At 36.9% G+C, this 14,434-nt stretch overlaps 1 protein-coding gene across 1 annotated transcript in view; it reads right to left on the bottom strand.

The window, feature by feature from the left end:
• The window catches only part of FBN2 (fibrillin 2), a 261,472-nt gene that overhangs the window by 112,041 nt on the left and 134,997 nt on the right, over positions 1 to 14,434 (bottom strand). Inside the window, exons 9-17 of the mRNA XM_075835832.1 lie at positions 13,328 to 13,480; positions 12,487 to 12,678; positions 9,758 to 9,895; positions 9,108 to 9,227; positions 8,328 to 8,453; positions 1,981 to 2,103; positions 1,758 to 1,880; positions 875 to 1,027; positions 306 to 359 (exon numbers count right to left, since the gene is read on the bottom strand). Of these exons, the coding sequence (XP_075691947.1) occupies positions 306 to 359; positions 875 to 1,027; positions 1,758 to 1,880; positions 1,981 to 2,103; positions 8,328 to 8,453; positions 9,108 to 9,227; positions 9,758 to 9,895; positions 12,487 to 12,678; positions 13,328 to 13,480 (1,182 nt within the window). The remainder of the gene's footprint in view (positions 1 to 305; positions 360 to 874; positions 1,028 to 1,757; positions 1,881 to 1,980; positions 2,104 to 8,327; positions 8,454 to 9,107; positions 9,228 to 9,757; positions 9,896 to 12,486; positions 12,679 to 13,327; positions 13,481 to 14,434) is intronic.

Raw genomic sequence — 14,434 nt, 5'->3', positions numbered from 1 at the left:
TAATTCCATTTATACCCCCATGCTTTTACATGGTCACACAAATTCTTAGTGGCTTCCAGAGCGGGATACCTAATATGTAGAAATCTGCTTTTATCTGTCTCTAAATGAATGTACAGTGCATAATCCTAATTTCTATTGGATTTGACTTTTAAAAAAAGACTATAACAATAAGGTAAAACAGAAAGAAGGGGAAAATGTGCACTGAGTATTAATGATACATCTACATAAAGTTACATTTACGTTTTATTATTCAATTGTATTACATTTGGATTCTGACAAAGATCTATTCAGCCTTTTAAGATTACCTCTTCCATCCACAGTAATTCCAATTCCTCCACTGCAGAGTCCTTGAAATTCAGCTACATTGTACAAGAAAAGAATAAATTCATGAAATATTGAGTTTTAATTATACATGTACATGAATTGCTGCAGTTATCCTTCATTTCTTATGTTTTAATTATTCATACAAATATATTAGCTCATGCCATAAACCATGGAAAACTGATGTATAATTTATACATTAAACATATAGTTTAAGTCTAAGTTTAAATCTAAATGTAATAGTTTAAGTCTAGACTGAAAACAAGATACAAGAAATTCTAGAATCAAGGAATGTATACCGAACATCTCTACATTACTAGATGTCATGTTTGTCTGTGTTTTTTTTAAATCTTATTAATTATTTTATTACAGTAAAAAGCTTTTAGGTTGCTTCTAGTGTCAGGTAAACTGTGATATCATGTACTTCATCAGAATTTCACTATACAGTATATAAATATATATGTTTAGAAATATTTATATTCAAGAATAATATTATCTTTGATTTCTGTTATGTAGTAAATCTTTTAATAGGGGGCAGGGTATAGGCTGTTACCTGAGTTGCGTGGTGGACATGGTTTGCATGGTTCTCCAAACCCGTAGTCTGGGTTGGCACAGCAGCACTCAGACTTGGTCACAGCTCTTGGAAATTGATGGACACAAACCCCTTTTTTGATGGCTCCATAGCAAGTGCTATGCATGTGTGTATCTAAAGAGACAGAAGAAATGTAAAACCAGACCATATAACTGCAAACTACAAATTTCTAGTTTATCCTATAAAATACCGAAGATTAATTGTATTTTCATGTTGTCGTAACTGTTAGATAGAGAACAGTTATGAATCTAATATATCTATTCTTACAGCTTCAACGGGCTTATCACCCCAAGACAAGTCGGCCTGGCAATCTTGTGTTTTTGCAAGAGGGAAATTGCAGCCAGCCATGCACTGCACCTGCATTGGCCACTGCAAAGGAAATTTAGCTTTACATAGCGGCCTTTAAAAAAAATGGCCATCCATGTAATGCATGGACAGGTGGGTTATGGAGAGGGGTCCCAAGTGGGAAAAAGGCACATGGAAGAGGTTGACACTATTTTAAAATAATAGTCTTCATTTTAGATGCAGACATCAGACTTTTGCAAAAAAATCTATGTACATCTTCCTATGGGCAGCAGTGAAACCATTGGAAATGAAATCATTCCCCTAACATATTCTGATATAATCAAATGCCAAATTTCTTCTTTTGGTAAGTCAAGTTTTTTTAATTTATGTGAAAACTGTTTATTTATAAGATTAGACCACTACCATCTTCTAAATGTAATGTACCAAACATATAGAGTATTAACTATTCAATATCATGAGCAACAATTAAAGTTATAACTGGTATTAGAATTAAATAAAGTAGCCATTGTGGAACACTTCAGTTAACTAAGGAACTTACCAACACAAACACGCCCATCAACCCCAACAACTAAACCAGGAGGGCATTCACAGCGAAAAGACCCTTCTGTGTTGATACAATGTCCGTTCATACATATGCCTGGGGTTTGGCACTCGTCAATATCTACAAAAACGATATTGAAGCAAAATGGTTTAACAGGAACAAACTAAATGAATGAAAATTCTTAAACTACAAAACGATTTGAGTCATAAAAATGACGTACCTGTACAATAGCGACCATTAGCTGCCAGGACAAATCCTGGTTTACAGATGCACTTGAAGCTGCCATCCTCATTTATACACATTCCATTTAAACACATGTTTGTAGTTGCACATTCATCATGATCTGGTGACACCAAAAAGAGCATGATATTGAGTAATATTAGAGCTTTGGGTAAGACATTTATAACTAAATACAGTACATACCCATAATACATACAGTAAATAATAGCAGTATCTTTTTTAACTATTGTATCAATAATTGTACAAGATCAATAATTTGGCACAAATATAGAAATAAAAACACTTTTTCTAAAGGAAAATGTACATAAATAGATACATAAATGTGCATTCAAGGAAATTAATTTGAAAATGTTAGAAAACCAGTGTTAAGCTTAAAGGGGTCTTCCGGTTTTATATAAATAAAATTTAATCACAGTATAAATGAAAAGTTCTACAACTTTCGAATATACTTTGTGTTTCAATGCCTCGCCATTTTCAAGATATGTGTTTGTATTCAGTGAATAAGAACACTCATGTTTACATTCAGAGGCATTAAACCTGTCGATACCTAGTCCTGCTCTCAGCTGAGAAGTGGATATATTTTTATGAAGTCTTAGGCAATGCACTTAGCTAAATAGCCTAGACTCCAGACTGATAAATTGTAGCAAATTATCTGAGAGATTTCTACAGCTGCTGCTAGTGTATTTAGCTCATAGAGCACTGCTTTTAGACCTGATACAATTGTATCCACTTCTCAGCTGAGAGGACTAGTTATACAGATGTGTCCACCATTACCTCTTCTTGAATTTGGTTAAGGGCTGCAAATTATTGCGAAACAAAGTCAATACAATATCACGACATGCCAGATAAAAACACTTGACAGGCTGCAATCCACATCACAACCACTGGGTGGCCGCACAGACACATATAATATAGCCATCTCGTGATTGAGTATCGTGAAATAATGTGTTTTTTTTCAAAACTGGTCATCTCGCACCACACATCTTTATGTAAGTATATGCTGAGATAAAAGGAAAGGTAAGGAGGGACACGTCTGTATGCGGGGTTGCCGCCCGAATGTAAACTAGTATTCTCATATTCAAGTACATTGGAAATATTGAGAAATTTAAACAATAAAGGGCTTTTTTTTACTAATGCTGTCCAAGATTAAGTCAGTGTAAACTTAAACCAGGCAGTCAGTAGAAGAGCAAAATACATGTCACAGTGGCACACACTGTATGATGAATGTGTTGTTTTTTCTAGACATGCTAGATACATTTCTCATCGTGACTTAGTCTCATTTGAAGCCAGGACCCCTTTTTGCTAAGCCATGCCCTTTTCAAGACACTTTTGAAAGTGTCTAGTGAGGCATAAACATCTGTTTTTTTTGGCACAAATAGTCCTAAAACTTGATGCGACATTATGCGCCAGAAATGTGTTACATTTTGGCACATTTTAGGACAAGGTCTAGGCGCAATCATATAAGTAAATCTGCCACAAAGTATTTAGAAAGTTGAATAACTTCTCATTTATACAGTGATTAAGAATTATTAACCTAAGGGGGGATTCACACGAGCGTGTATTCGGTCCGTGCGGGCCGCGTGGTTTTCACGCGGCACGCATGGACCAATACAAGTCTATGGGGCAGTACAGACAGTCCGTGCTTTTTGCGCAGCGTTTGTCTGCTGCGCAAAAAGCGCGACAGGTTCAATAACTCTGCGTATTTCGCGCATCACGCACCCATTGAAGTCAATGGGTGCGTGAAAATCACGCGCACCACACGGAAGCACTTCCGTGGGACGAGCGTGATTCGCGCAACAGCAGTGAAATGGATGAATGAAAACAGAAAAGCACCACGTGCTTTTCTGTTTCCAAGCATCCAAACGGAGTGTCTTTGCGAGGAGCGAACCCCGACAACCGAGGCAAACTTCACCGGGTTCGGCCAAACTCGTTTTGGCCGAACCCGGCAAAAAAATTTCCGGTCCGCGACGTCGGGAGAGATTCACTGTGCATGGTGCTGAAAGAGTTAAACTGTTTCAGCACCATGGACAGTGACTTGCGATCCCAAAATACATGAACCTGTAAAAAAAACCGAAGTTCTAACTTACCGATTACTCCTGTCTCCTTCCTGCAGTCCGACCTCCCGGGATGACACTTCAGTTCAAGTGACAGCTCCAGCCAATCACAGGCCAAGCACAGGCTGCAGCCAATCACAGGCTGCAGCGGTCACTTGGACTGCCGCGTCATCCAGGGAGGTGGGGCCCGATGTCAAGAGAGGCGCGTCACCAAGGACGCGTCACCAAGGCAACGGCCGGGAAGTTCTCGGTAAGTAGGAACTTTATCTTTTTTTTTTACAGGTTTTTCGCTGTTGTGTTCGGCATTCACTGTCGAGGGTGCTGAAAGATTTAGCTCTTTCAGCACCTTGGACAGTGACGGGCGTCGACAAGCCTCATCTCTATGATGCCGGCTGCGCGAAAATCACGCAGCCGCGCATCAGACACGCATGACACACGCAGCTGTCAAATGGTTTTTGCGCTCGCAAAACGCCGCGTTGTTTGTGCGCGCAAAAACGCAACGCTCGTGTGAATCTACCCTAAAACTGGTAAAGGAATGTGTTCAGACTCAAAGGAAAATGTGGGAATAGGCATAAAAAAAGAAAATTCATTCTGTGTTGAATATTCCACATACAGTCATTACAAAATCACGGAACTATATTTTCCTGACACAGAAAAAAACAACGATGTGCTATAATTGGATTGTAGAGCAGTGCCATTGTCAAATAGCCAAGCAAAATGTTGAATTAATATGTAGAAATTACACTCTGATTAAGAAGAAAGTTGGACTTAACAATTGTCTGCATGTTCTCTGACATCTACACTGTACTAATGGAGTTGACTTTGTTCTCTGTTTTCCAATTAAATGAGAAGTTCACTATGGATAAACATCAACAACTATTTGGTTTGGTAAGAAATGTAGAATGGATTATGGTGTTGGTCTGAAATTTGCAGACTGTGAGAGTCTTTGGGAAAATTGTCACAGGTTGTGAATAGAGTGTGAAAGGTTGTTAAAAGTATTTTTCTGTATCTATCTATCTATCTATCTATCTATCTATCTATCTATCTATCTATCTATCTATCTATCTATCTATCTATCTATCTATCTATCTATCTTCGCTTTTAGAGTTTTAGCTTTTTAATGTATTCCCAAACTTCCTTTTGAGTGGAGTAAACTGTGTCTTCAATGCTGCACCTCTGTACGTCAAATGAATTAATATAAAATACAGATGTTGCCAAGTTTATCTGGACTCTGGTAACTTACTGCAGCGTGATATAACACAACAAAAGCCATTGAAAAGTCATCGAAATAGTCAAGTAAGGCTGTGTTCACATCAGCGTTACCCTTCCATTGAGGGGTTCCGTCGGATGTTTCCGTTGGATTAACCCCTCAACGGAAAGGCAAACTGAAACCTTAGCTTCCGTTACCCTCACTATTGTGATAGGGTTGCGTTGTTTTGACTGAACCAATAGCGCAGTCGACTGCGCTATTTATTCCGTCAAGAACAATGGAACCCTGTCACAACAGTGACAAACAGAAACCTTTAGAAATGTTTCCGTCACCATTGAGACCAATGATGAAGGAAATGGAAGCTAAGGTTTCAGTTTGCCTTTCCTTTGAGGGGTTAACCTGACGGAAACCTCAGACGGAACCCCTCATCGGAATGGCAACGCTGATGTGACAGGCCCTTAAAGTTTCTTGTCACTCTGTATTTAATGCACTAAGAGTCGAGATAAAGATAGCTACATCTGTAATCTTTTTTACATGCTTGCAATGACTGTTAAAAAAAAATAAAAAAATTAAGAAGTGGGTCTGAGTGTTGTACATGTTTGGTGGGGGTGTAGGCCTAGCCAGTTTGGACAATGTGTTTGTTTTATACAATAGGCTATGTTCTCAAACTATCTAGAATGCCCCACAAATAGCCATCTTATTGACGGTATCTGGTTTATTATCAGAATCAAGAAAGGCTTTTATGACATTGTATAATGGCTAAGAGGTTAATGTGATTCCAATGCTGTGGAAATCCCTTAGTCACCCTCTAGGGCACAATAGTCAGACTCTATGAATTACATATTGAAGATGGAAGATGTGATGGTTGTCGGAATTAACAAGTATTGTTCTGTCACATGGGCTCCTTAGCTTTATTTCCCTTCCTTAGTGGAAATTGGCCCTGGCAAACAAATGAAACATTGTCCAATCTCTAATCCAATCTAATACTGCATGGACCAGACTAAATTTACATGCTCAGGCGTATGCTTATATTTTACACCCTCCTCTATTTTTGTCTAGACTCCCTACAATATGTCTTCCATCCAGTGCTGATTTCCTTGCTTTCTGTTTCTCTTTGTTATTATGTATTGGTTGATTTTTCTTCCTTTGCTACTAATGTAGATGTGCATTTCACAGTGTAACCCACTGCTATTGCCACACTGTTAGATTGCCCTCTAGTATCTTCCCTAGGGTTGTACACTTTGACTTATGGTGTCATTTGTCACCTTATGTTTTTCAAATAAAAAATGTATTTACTTGAAACAATAATTTAATTTGACCTTACTACTGAAAAGATGCTGAAGGAAGATCTCATGATTCTTCAAACTACAAGTCAATGGTAAAGCAAACAGTCATATTTATGTCATAAAAACAGATCTTGATTATGATTATTATGCATCCCACGTAAGAACTATGGAAGCACTTCATCTGTTCCTATAAGTTTGATATGATCTGTCTACATTAGGATTTAAATGTTGTCACAATCCGCCTTCAAATCCGCCATGCAGTCTAGAGATATTATCTTATAAAATAATAAAAACATATTATACATGACGCTGTCAACTGTCCAAGATTAGATTACATGATTGATAAAATAGCAAAAAAAAGTTAATTTCAGGGAACTCTTTATTTTTTTTAGTTTATTTTTTCACTAAAATAGTATCAGAGCGGAACAATAGCGTTTCATTATCTTATACTGATAACAATAAGAAAGTTAAAGGGAATGTGTCGCTAGAATTTTTTTTTTTTTTAGTTAAACAATTATTATTTAAGTGATTACACATTGTTTTAATTTTTTTAATTTTTTCACAAGTCAGGAAATATTATAAATTAGATTCTAATTTATAACATTTCCATGTGCTGGTCACTAGAGGGAGCAGTTCCCAAAATTGCAGCATGGTCAATGTGGTAAAGCAACCTCATTGCTTTATGCTGCAAATTTGGGGTAGACACACTCGCTCTAGTGTCCTCACACAATCCCCCCTCCCTTATTCTGGCTAGTGCCAGGAGAAGGAGGGGGTTGAATCTTGAAACCTCCTACACTGTGTGCCGCCATTTTGTGAGCGAATGCACAGTGTAGGAGGATTAGATACAGTGCTCAGCAGACAGTATAACACGAACATACACGAACATAATACACACATCACATACACAAACATAACTTACCTGCTCCTGCCGCCGCTGCCGCCTCCGCTCCTATTCCTTGCACCTTCGCTTCCTTGAACATATGACCGGAAGCTGCGGCCGGAAGTTGTCATCCGACTGTCCGGCAGCAGCTTCCGGTCCAGATGAAAATGGCGCCAGATTTCGCTCTGCTAACGAGCTTCGTTTTGGTCTGTGTGGGAGCGGCGCATGCGCCGTTCCCACACAGACAGCGTACGCTGCAGTGAATGGAACGGCTCCCGTTCGCTTTCTCTATGGGGATGTATGTGCCTTATTTCATCTCTGTATGTGTCGTTAATCGACACATACAGAGATGAAAAAAAAATGGCAGCCCCCATAGAGAAGTAAAAGTAAGAAAAAAAAATAAGTAGAACACAAGAACACAAATAAATAACATTTATTTTAATATCATACCAAAAGCAATATTCTATATATATAAAAAAAAATTCATGACACCTTCCCTTTAAAATGTTGAACAGAAACACTATTCAATAGACGTACAAATCAAAGAACTGAGTTCCATTAACAACCAGACCAATGACTCATAAGCATGCTTGAGGGAAACCGGGGTTTTGGCAGAGAAATAGAAGCTCACTGGGTTTGGGTACACTCTTGTTACTTAGATGGTGGATCTCCTGTTGGGATTGCATAAGTTGACTAAAGTCGCATGTTTTCATAAAGGAGCTTAGGGCGCCTCCTGTGACTGCAGTGAGCTCCTCAATAATCATGTAATAATTATTTAGGGATCTATTTTTAGAGATGCAGAATATAGGCTGTTTCTATGAGCTAGCAATAGTTTGTTATGCAGCGAGAAAAATAAATCAAATACAATTTTTTTTTCACATGTAAAACATTTTTTACCTGCACAGTTTTTTCCATCAGCAGTTAGTTCAAATCCAGCATTGCAAATGCATTGGAAGCTTCCCTCAGTGTTTACGCACCGACCATGTTTGCAGAGAATGCCATTTTGAATACACTCATCAATATCTGCGTGGCAAGAAAAACATATTAACATATCAGAAAAAAATCAATCAGAATAAACATCCAACCTTATTTAGTGTGGCTGGACTCGTTTTCATTTAAATCACATTTCAATCTCTAAAAGCAGCGACTGTCTTGGACCTCTCATTTAGGGGATAAACCATAAAGATCTAATAAATTCTAGTCATGCAGAATCTGACGGCATCTGTCAAAATGAATTTGTGGGAAGCTTAGGAGATGTCGGCTACAGGTGTTTAAAGCAGCAGGAAGAAGCATGAAATCACTTTGTGGGGTTAGAGTTTAACCTTTACTTGATTTATGGGATTTTTATGTCTTTTACTGTATTATTGAATGAAGCTCATATGTTTAGGATTCTTCTTGTTGTGAGTCATTGTATTGCTGGTGGGCCTTTATCCTGAATGATACATCAGCAGACCTCTCCACATACCTTAATTATTTCCTTTCAACTCTGTAGCTGAACCTTATACTTTTATGTTCTTTTTTACATTTTTCTATAATTTTATACATTTTTGTAAGACATTTTTATAAACAAAGATCATCTCAAACACTATAATACCCATACAATATATTAACATTAGCTCATGCATTATGGACTTGTGACCGAGGTGAAAGTTACTATAGTGAAATGATTGTACTTACCAATACAAGCTTGTTTGGTGGGAGTTCTTTGGAAGCCAGAATGGCACTTACAGTAATACGATCCAGGTGTATTAACACAGTCACCATTAGTACATGGATTTGATGTGCACTCATCAACATCTGGTTGCAGTAATGAAAAGAATATACTTTCATTTCAACTATATCATTAATATTATGTTATTATTGAGGGTAAAGCACTTTAAGTAAAAGTCAAATTTATATTATTTCCATGTGGAACATTTTCTCAGACTCTACGTTATGAGATAATTTCTACAATAATCCATGAATATTAAAAATATAACTTATCCATTGACTCATTTTGTATAATTATTGTAGTTCACTTTTTTTCATTTAGGCTATTGGAATTGCTAATAGTAAACATTCCATTTAATATGTTTTAAGTTTCTAGCAGGCATTAGCATAGAGATACCATCTATTACCAGTCTCTCTCCATTATGTCTATGGTTATTTTTGCCCTCAGAAAGTAGATTTTGGAAAGTGGTTATGCAAACAAGTTCATTTGGTACTGGCTTCTATGGCACTTAGACCACACAGACAAACACAACTGCAACTATAGCAAATAATATTGGTTCAAAAACATTATACATATCTACTCATTTTAAAGTATTATATATGTATCTTTATCTTACCATTGCATTCTGTTTGTGTATCTTGCTTATATCCCATGTTACATTCACATCGATAGGTGTTAAGGTTGGGAATACACCGTCCATTTAGACAAAGATTCGGGTATTGTTTGCATATGTCTATTGTTTGATTTAATGTTGCTGAAATAAAAAAATAATAAAACAACATCTTGTATATACTTATTTCATGGATGTGCATTACATTTAGTTCCTGTTTACACAGAGTTTTTGCAGGCGGAAAAAACTGCCTGCACCCTGTTTGCCGCATTTTTCGGCCGCTGCCTTTGAGCGCCGCAGACAAAAAACGCAGCGAAAAAAACTTTATCTGCCTCCCATTGATGATAATGGGAGGTCAGAGACGGAAACGCCCGAAGATAGAACTTCCTTTTTCTTCTAAAAACTGCTTGCTGGAAAAAACGCCTCCGCCTCCCATTGAAATCAATAGGAGGCGATTTCAAGCGATTTTTGGCACTGTTTCCGACGCGGTTTCCGCTTCAAAAACAGTGCCAAAATACTCAGTGTAAACAGGTCCTAGTATTTCTAATAAGCATAGTAAAGTGTTACAATAACTATAAATTATACTGATAGTAGTTGATATATTCAAGAGTTATGCTTGATTTATCCAACACATTGACAAAAAAGATAAATATGTTTTAAAGAGACTGTCATAACTGGGTAAACCATTCTCAAAAGGTGGCTATATACAGATCACTGGGGTCCGGCTGATGAAACTCTTGGGGATTACTGAAATTGCTTGAGGAAGCTATGGTAGAATGCACATTTCCCCTGCTGTGGACTACAATGTAATATGTATGTCTGTCAAGTCCATTAAAGTATGAACCTTATTTTCCTGCGGCTCTCGGCTCTGTATAACACACAGAACCACCCTTCCTAATTTCATAGAGCATATGTACATGAGTTGGATTAAACACATTTTTTTTTTTTATTTGGCATGTCAATTTCAAATTATGCAATTTCACTGCTCTTAGCTACAGTATATAGCCTCCTTTTGTACATGTACATATGCTCTATGAAAGTGAAAGTTATGTTATGCCTGACCTGAAGGCTACATCAAAATGGTGGAAATGCATGACAAGGCAGAAATGGTAATATTCTCATTAAAATACACTATGTAAGGCCAATTTATAGGCCCTAACTAATGTGTATAGCTTTTACTGAAGGAATGGCAATTTCTATGCAGTGTATCAAAATACATATATAAGTGCAGTGAACTGCCAAAGCCAGAGGCAGAATGCAGGATCTGTAACAGGGGCCTCTACCATGTTCCATTTATAATACTGATCACTTATTATGAGAAGCCTTTGTGCGACCGCTACCTATGCCCCTGCTAATAGAAATGTACATACCATAAGTAAGAAAGAAACAAGACTTTACAATTATTTGCAATTTTTTTTAGCATTATTTTATTTTCCAAGATCCAAAATGAAGGGCATCTCATGCTTTTATAGTGCCCTTGCTAATTGTGATAAGGATTTTAAGTCTAAATATGTTATGGATTGGGAGCGGTATTTAGGGAGGGTATACAAGGAGGAGGATTGGTTACTGGTATTTAATTGGACCAAATCTATTTCAAAAGGTGTTCACCATTGTGAACTGTCACATAAATTATTACTCAGATGGCATTTAACCCCGGTTCGGATTGCGACAGTTAATTGCGTCTATTCTGATTTATGTTGGAGGGGATGTGGCATTCGAGGTACATACTTATATGCATGGTGGCAATGTCCTGTCCTGCAGCCGTTTTGGTATACAGTTTTTGACTCCCTTAACAGGCTTTTGTCGACAAATATGCCTATATCCCCAGATTTGGCGTTGTGTTTTCTCTCTGTGCAGTCTTTATCTATACATGCCCGAACTGTAGGATCTCACATAATTTTAGCTGCTAGAAGCCTTTACTTCGGCAAAGGGGGAGATTTTGAAACGTTGGGCCGCTTGGGACCCAGAATTATTTAAATCGAGCCTTCCATGAGACCTGGGATGTTGGAGTAGTGGAAGACAGTGTTGTTCATTTATTGTCATTATAAAGTGGGGGAGCATAGAGGTCATCTTTAGAAAAAACAAATATTTTTATTATTTTTGTGTTTTTGTTGTTTTTTTGTGTTTTTTTTATTTTTTCATTTTACTTTTAGGTATTTGTTGTTCCTTTGTAATTGTATGTAATTTACTGCTGTGCTGATATCAACACTTGCTCTTTATTGAGATTCAGTGTGGTAATTAATTTTTTGTTATTATTGGTATAAAGGCTCCTAGCTCACAGCGGTTGAATCTTGCAGAGTTTATTTTTTTTGATAACAGGTAGCATATTAGGCAAGGAATGTTCCTATGCAAAAGCAATGTTGATGTTTTCTTTATACAATGTTTATCATGCACTGCTGTATATTACTTTTAAAAACTCAATAAAAACTATTTCTAAAAATAAATAAATAAATAAATAAATATACGAAGTGCTTATTAGATATGTGTCAGTTAACAGCTTGAAGTTTATGATGTACTAAAATAACAATGACAACATGAGGACCATATTCCTATTACAGACAAACATAAAAAATAGTATTTTACAATATTGCAGTACTCTACAAACACTGTCAACCTCATTTGGTTTCATGATGACATTTACTTTCCATGCCCAAATCACATGCAATAATGACTCTTCAACTCCTCTTATTTATTTTTTTTATCTATCAGAATTGAATCAAAATATTCAAACTTACCAACACCCCCATTGCTGCCAGTGCCTGTTCCATCTACTCCTGTTCCTCCTACAATAGGAGGAAATCCATTGCCACCAGGTATAGGAATATATCCATTTCCAGGACCAAACCCATTGGGGCCAAACCCATTAGGACCTCCAGGTCTAGGACCCCCAAATGGAACACCATCAATGCATAGCCTCCGATAGTCATCTGGGTAGGAAAATACAATTAGTATAGGAGTACTTTAACAAGTAAATATGCATGCTTAAGAGAAATGTCTTCATATCAAGTATCCCTGAAAATGTAATTTATAATGTGAATGGGATATTGTACATATAGTTAATGGTGAAGTTGTTTTAGAGCTTCATGTGTTTTTTAGTGCTTCTTTAAAATGTGTCAATGTGGGGGGATGCTATTTTCTTGGGGAAGACTTTAATTTATGATCAATTTGGCCATATTTAAATAAATATAAATCAACAGATTGTTATAGCTGGAATAAAAAAATAATAATTTTCACTCATAGATGCTACTTGATTGCAATATATATATATATATATATATATATATATATATATATTAAGACATATGCATAAATAATACATAAATTAAAGCAGATCTGTAATGCGGAACATGATATCAAGATTCATTTATAGGTTTGTAGGAGTAGATTCACGATAACTTGTAATTTATTGCTTTAAATCCTGGCTCACTCTGGACTTATAAGTCTGGGTGGAGGTTTTACTCAATGATTGTTAGCCCACCCTATATGCTCTTCACCAAAATGAGATGTCAATCTGCTCTAAATTTGCTGCCTGTAGATGGAGCATATATATTTCTTAAATAGAGCTTTCATACTTACCAGAGCCTCTGACTGGACACAACTCTGGTACGGATCCCAATGCCCAACAACGACCAGATTCACAACAGCACTGCATTTTTGTAAATCTGCCTGTCAAGTCCTGTGCACAATGTCCATTCACAAGGCTGGAGAAGCATGTACCAGATCTCTGATCTATGTCAAATAACAAGGGTTCTCATTAATCTTAAAAACCGAAAGACATTAAGTTCAATTGTGTAGCAAATGAGTCAACCCTCCTGATTGCATATGTCTATTGTTTCCAATTCACTACTGCTGATTTGGATAGGCCAGACATGTTTTTTGATTTCCTATTGGACAGTCACCAGCACGAAGACGCTCGTTTACCATATTAAATGAATTGCAGAAATGCAAATCTAGATATAAAACAACAATTCTTACATCACAAATTTACCACTATAAACTGCACTATTATCGTCAACATGTAAAAAAAAATTATCCGGGATATTCAGACATTTTTAATGTTTTGAGTTCAAAAAGTGACCTGGATTCCTAGTAGAAATACCTAGGCCAGGCTCACACAGTACTGGTTTTAATATGCTTTTTGGATGTATCTTTTGTAGCCAAAGGAAGTTAGATATGAAATAGAGAAGTAGAAGTTCTTACTTTATACTTTACCTCCCTTTAGGATCCCTACTGTTAACTTCCCAAAAAATGCTTTAAGACATCAGTTAGAGACTAGTTTTAGTCCATGCTGTCTGTGGAGAGTAGGTCGCACATGCATGACCGCTCTTCATTGAAATAAATAGGAATTATGGAAACTGACACTAGTTGGAAATTTCTGAAAGACCAATTCTCCTTTCCATCTGCAATCAGTATCATATGGGTTCCAAGATCTGGATCCCAAGCCATCAATATGTTATGGCATGTCTTATTAGTAAATGTATGAAAACAATGTTTTGGGTGCAGACATGATTTTGCTTTGGAAGCTCTTTGAAAACTACAGCACTTAGATTAACCCCTTAAGGACACATCCTGTTTTCGCCTAATGGACCAGGCCATTTTTTTCAAATCTGATATGTGTCACTTTATGTGATAACTTGGGAATGCTTTTATTTTTTCAGGCGATTCTGAGACTGTTTTCTCGTG

Source organism: Rhinoderma darwinii, chromosome 1 (genome assembly GCF_050947455.1).
Source record: "Rhinoderma darwinii isolate aRhiDar2 chromosome 1, aRhiDar2.hap1, whole genome shotgun sequence".
Taxonomy (NCBI): Eukaryota; Metazoa; Chordata; class Amphibia; order Anura; family Rhinodermatidae; genus Rhinoderma; species Rhinoderma darwinii.
The sequence above is the reverse complement of the archived record's forward strand: the minus strand, read 5'-3'. Positions and strand labels throughout refer to the sequence as shown.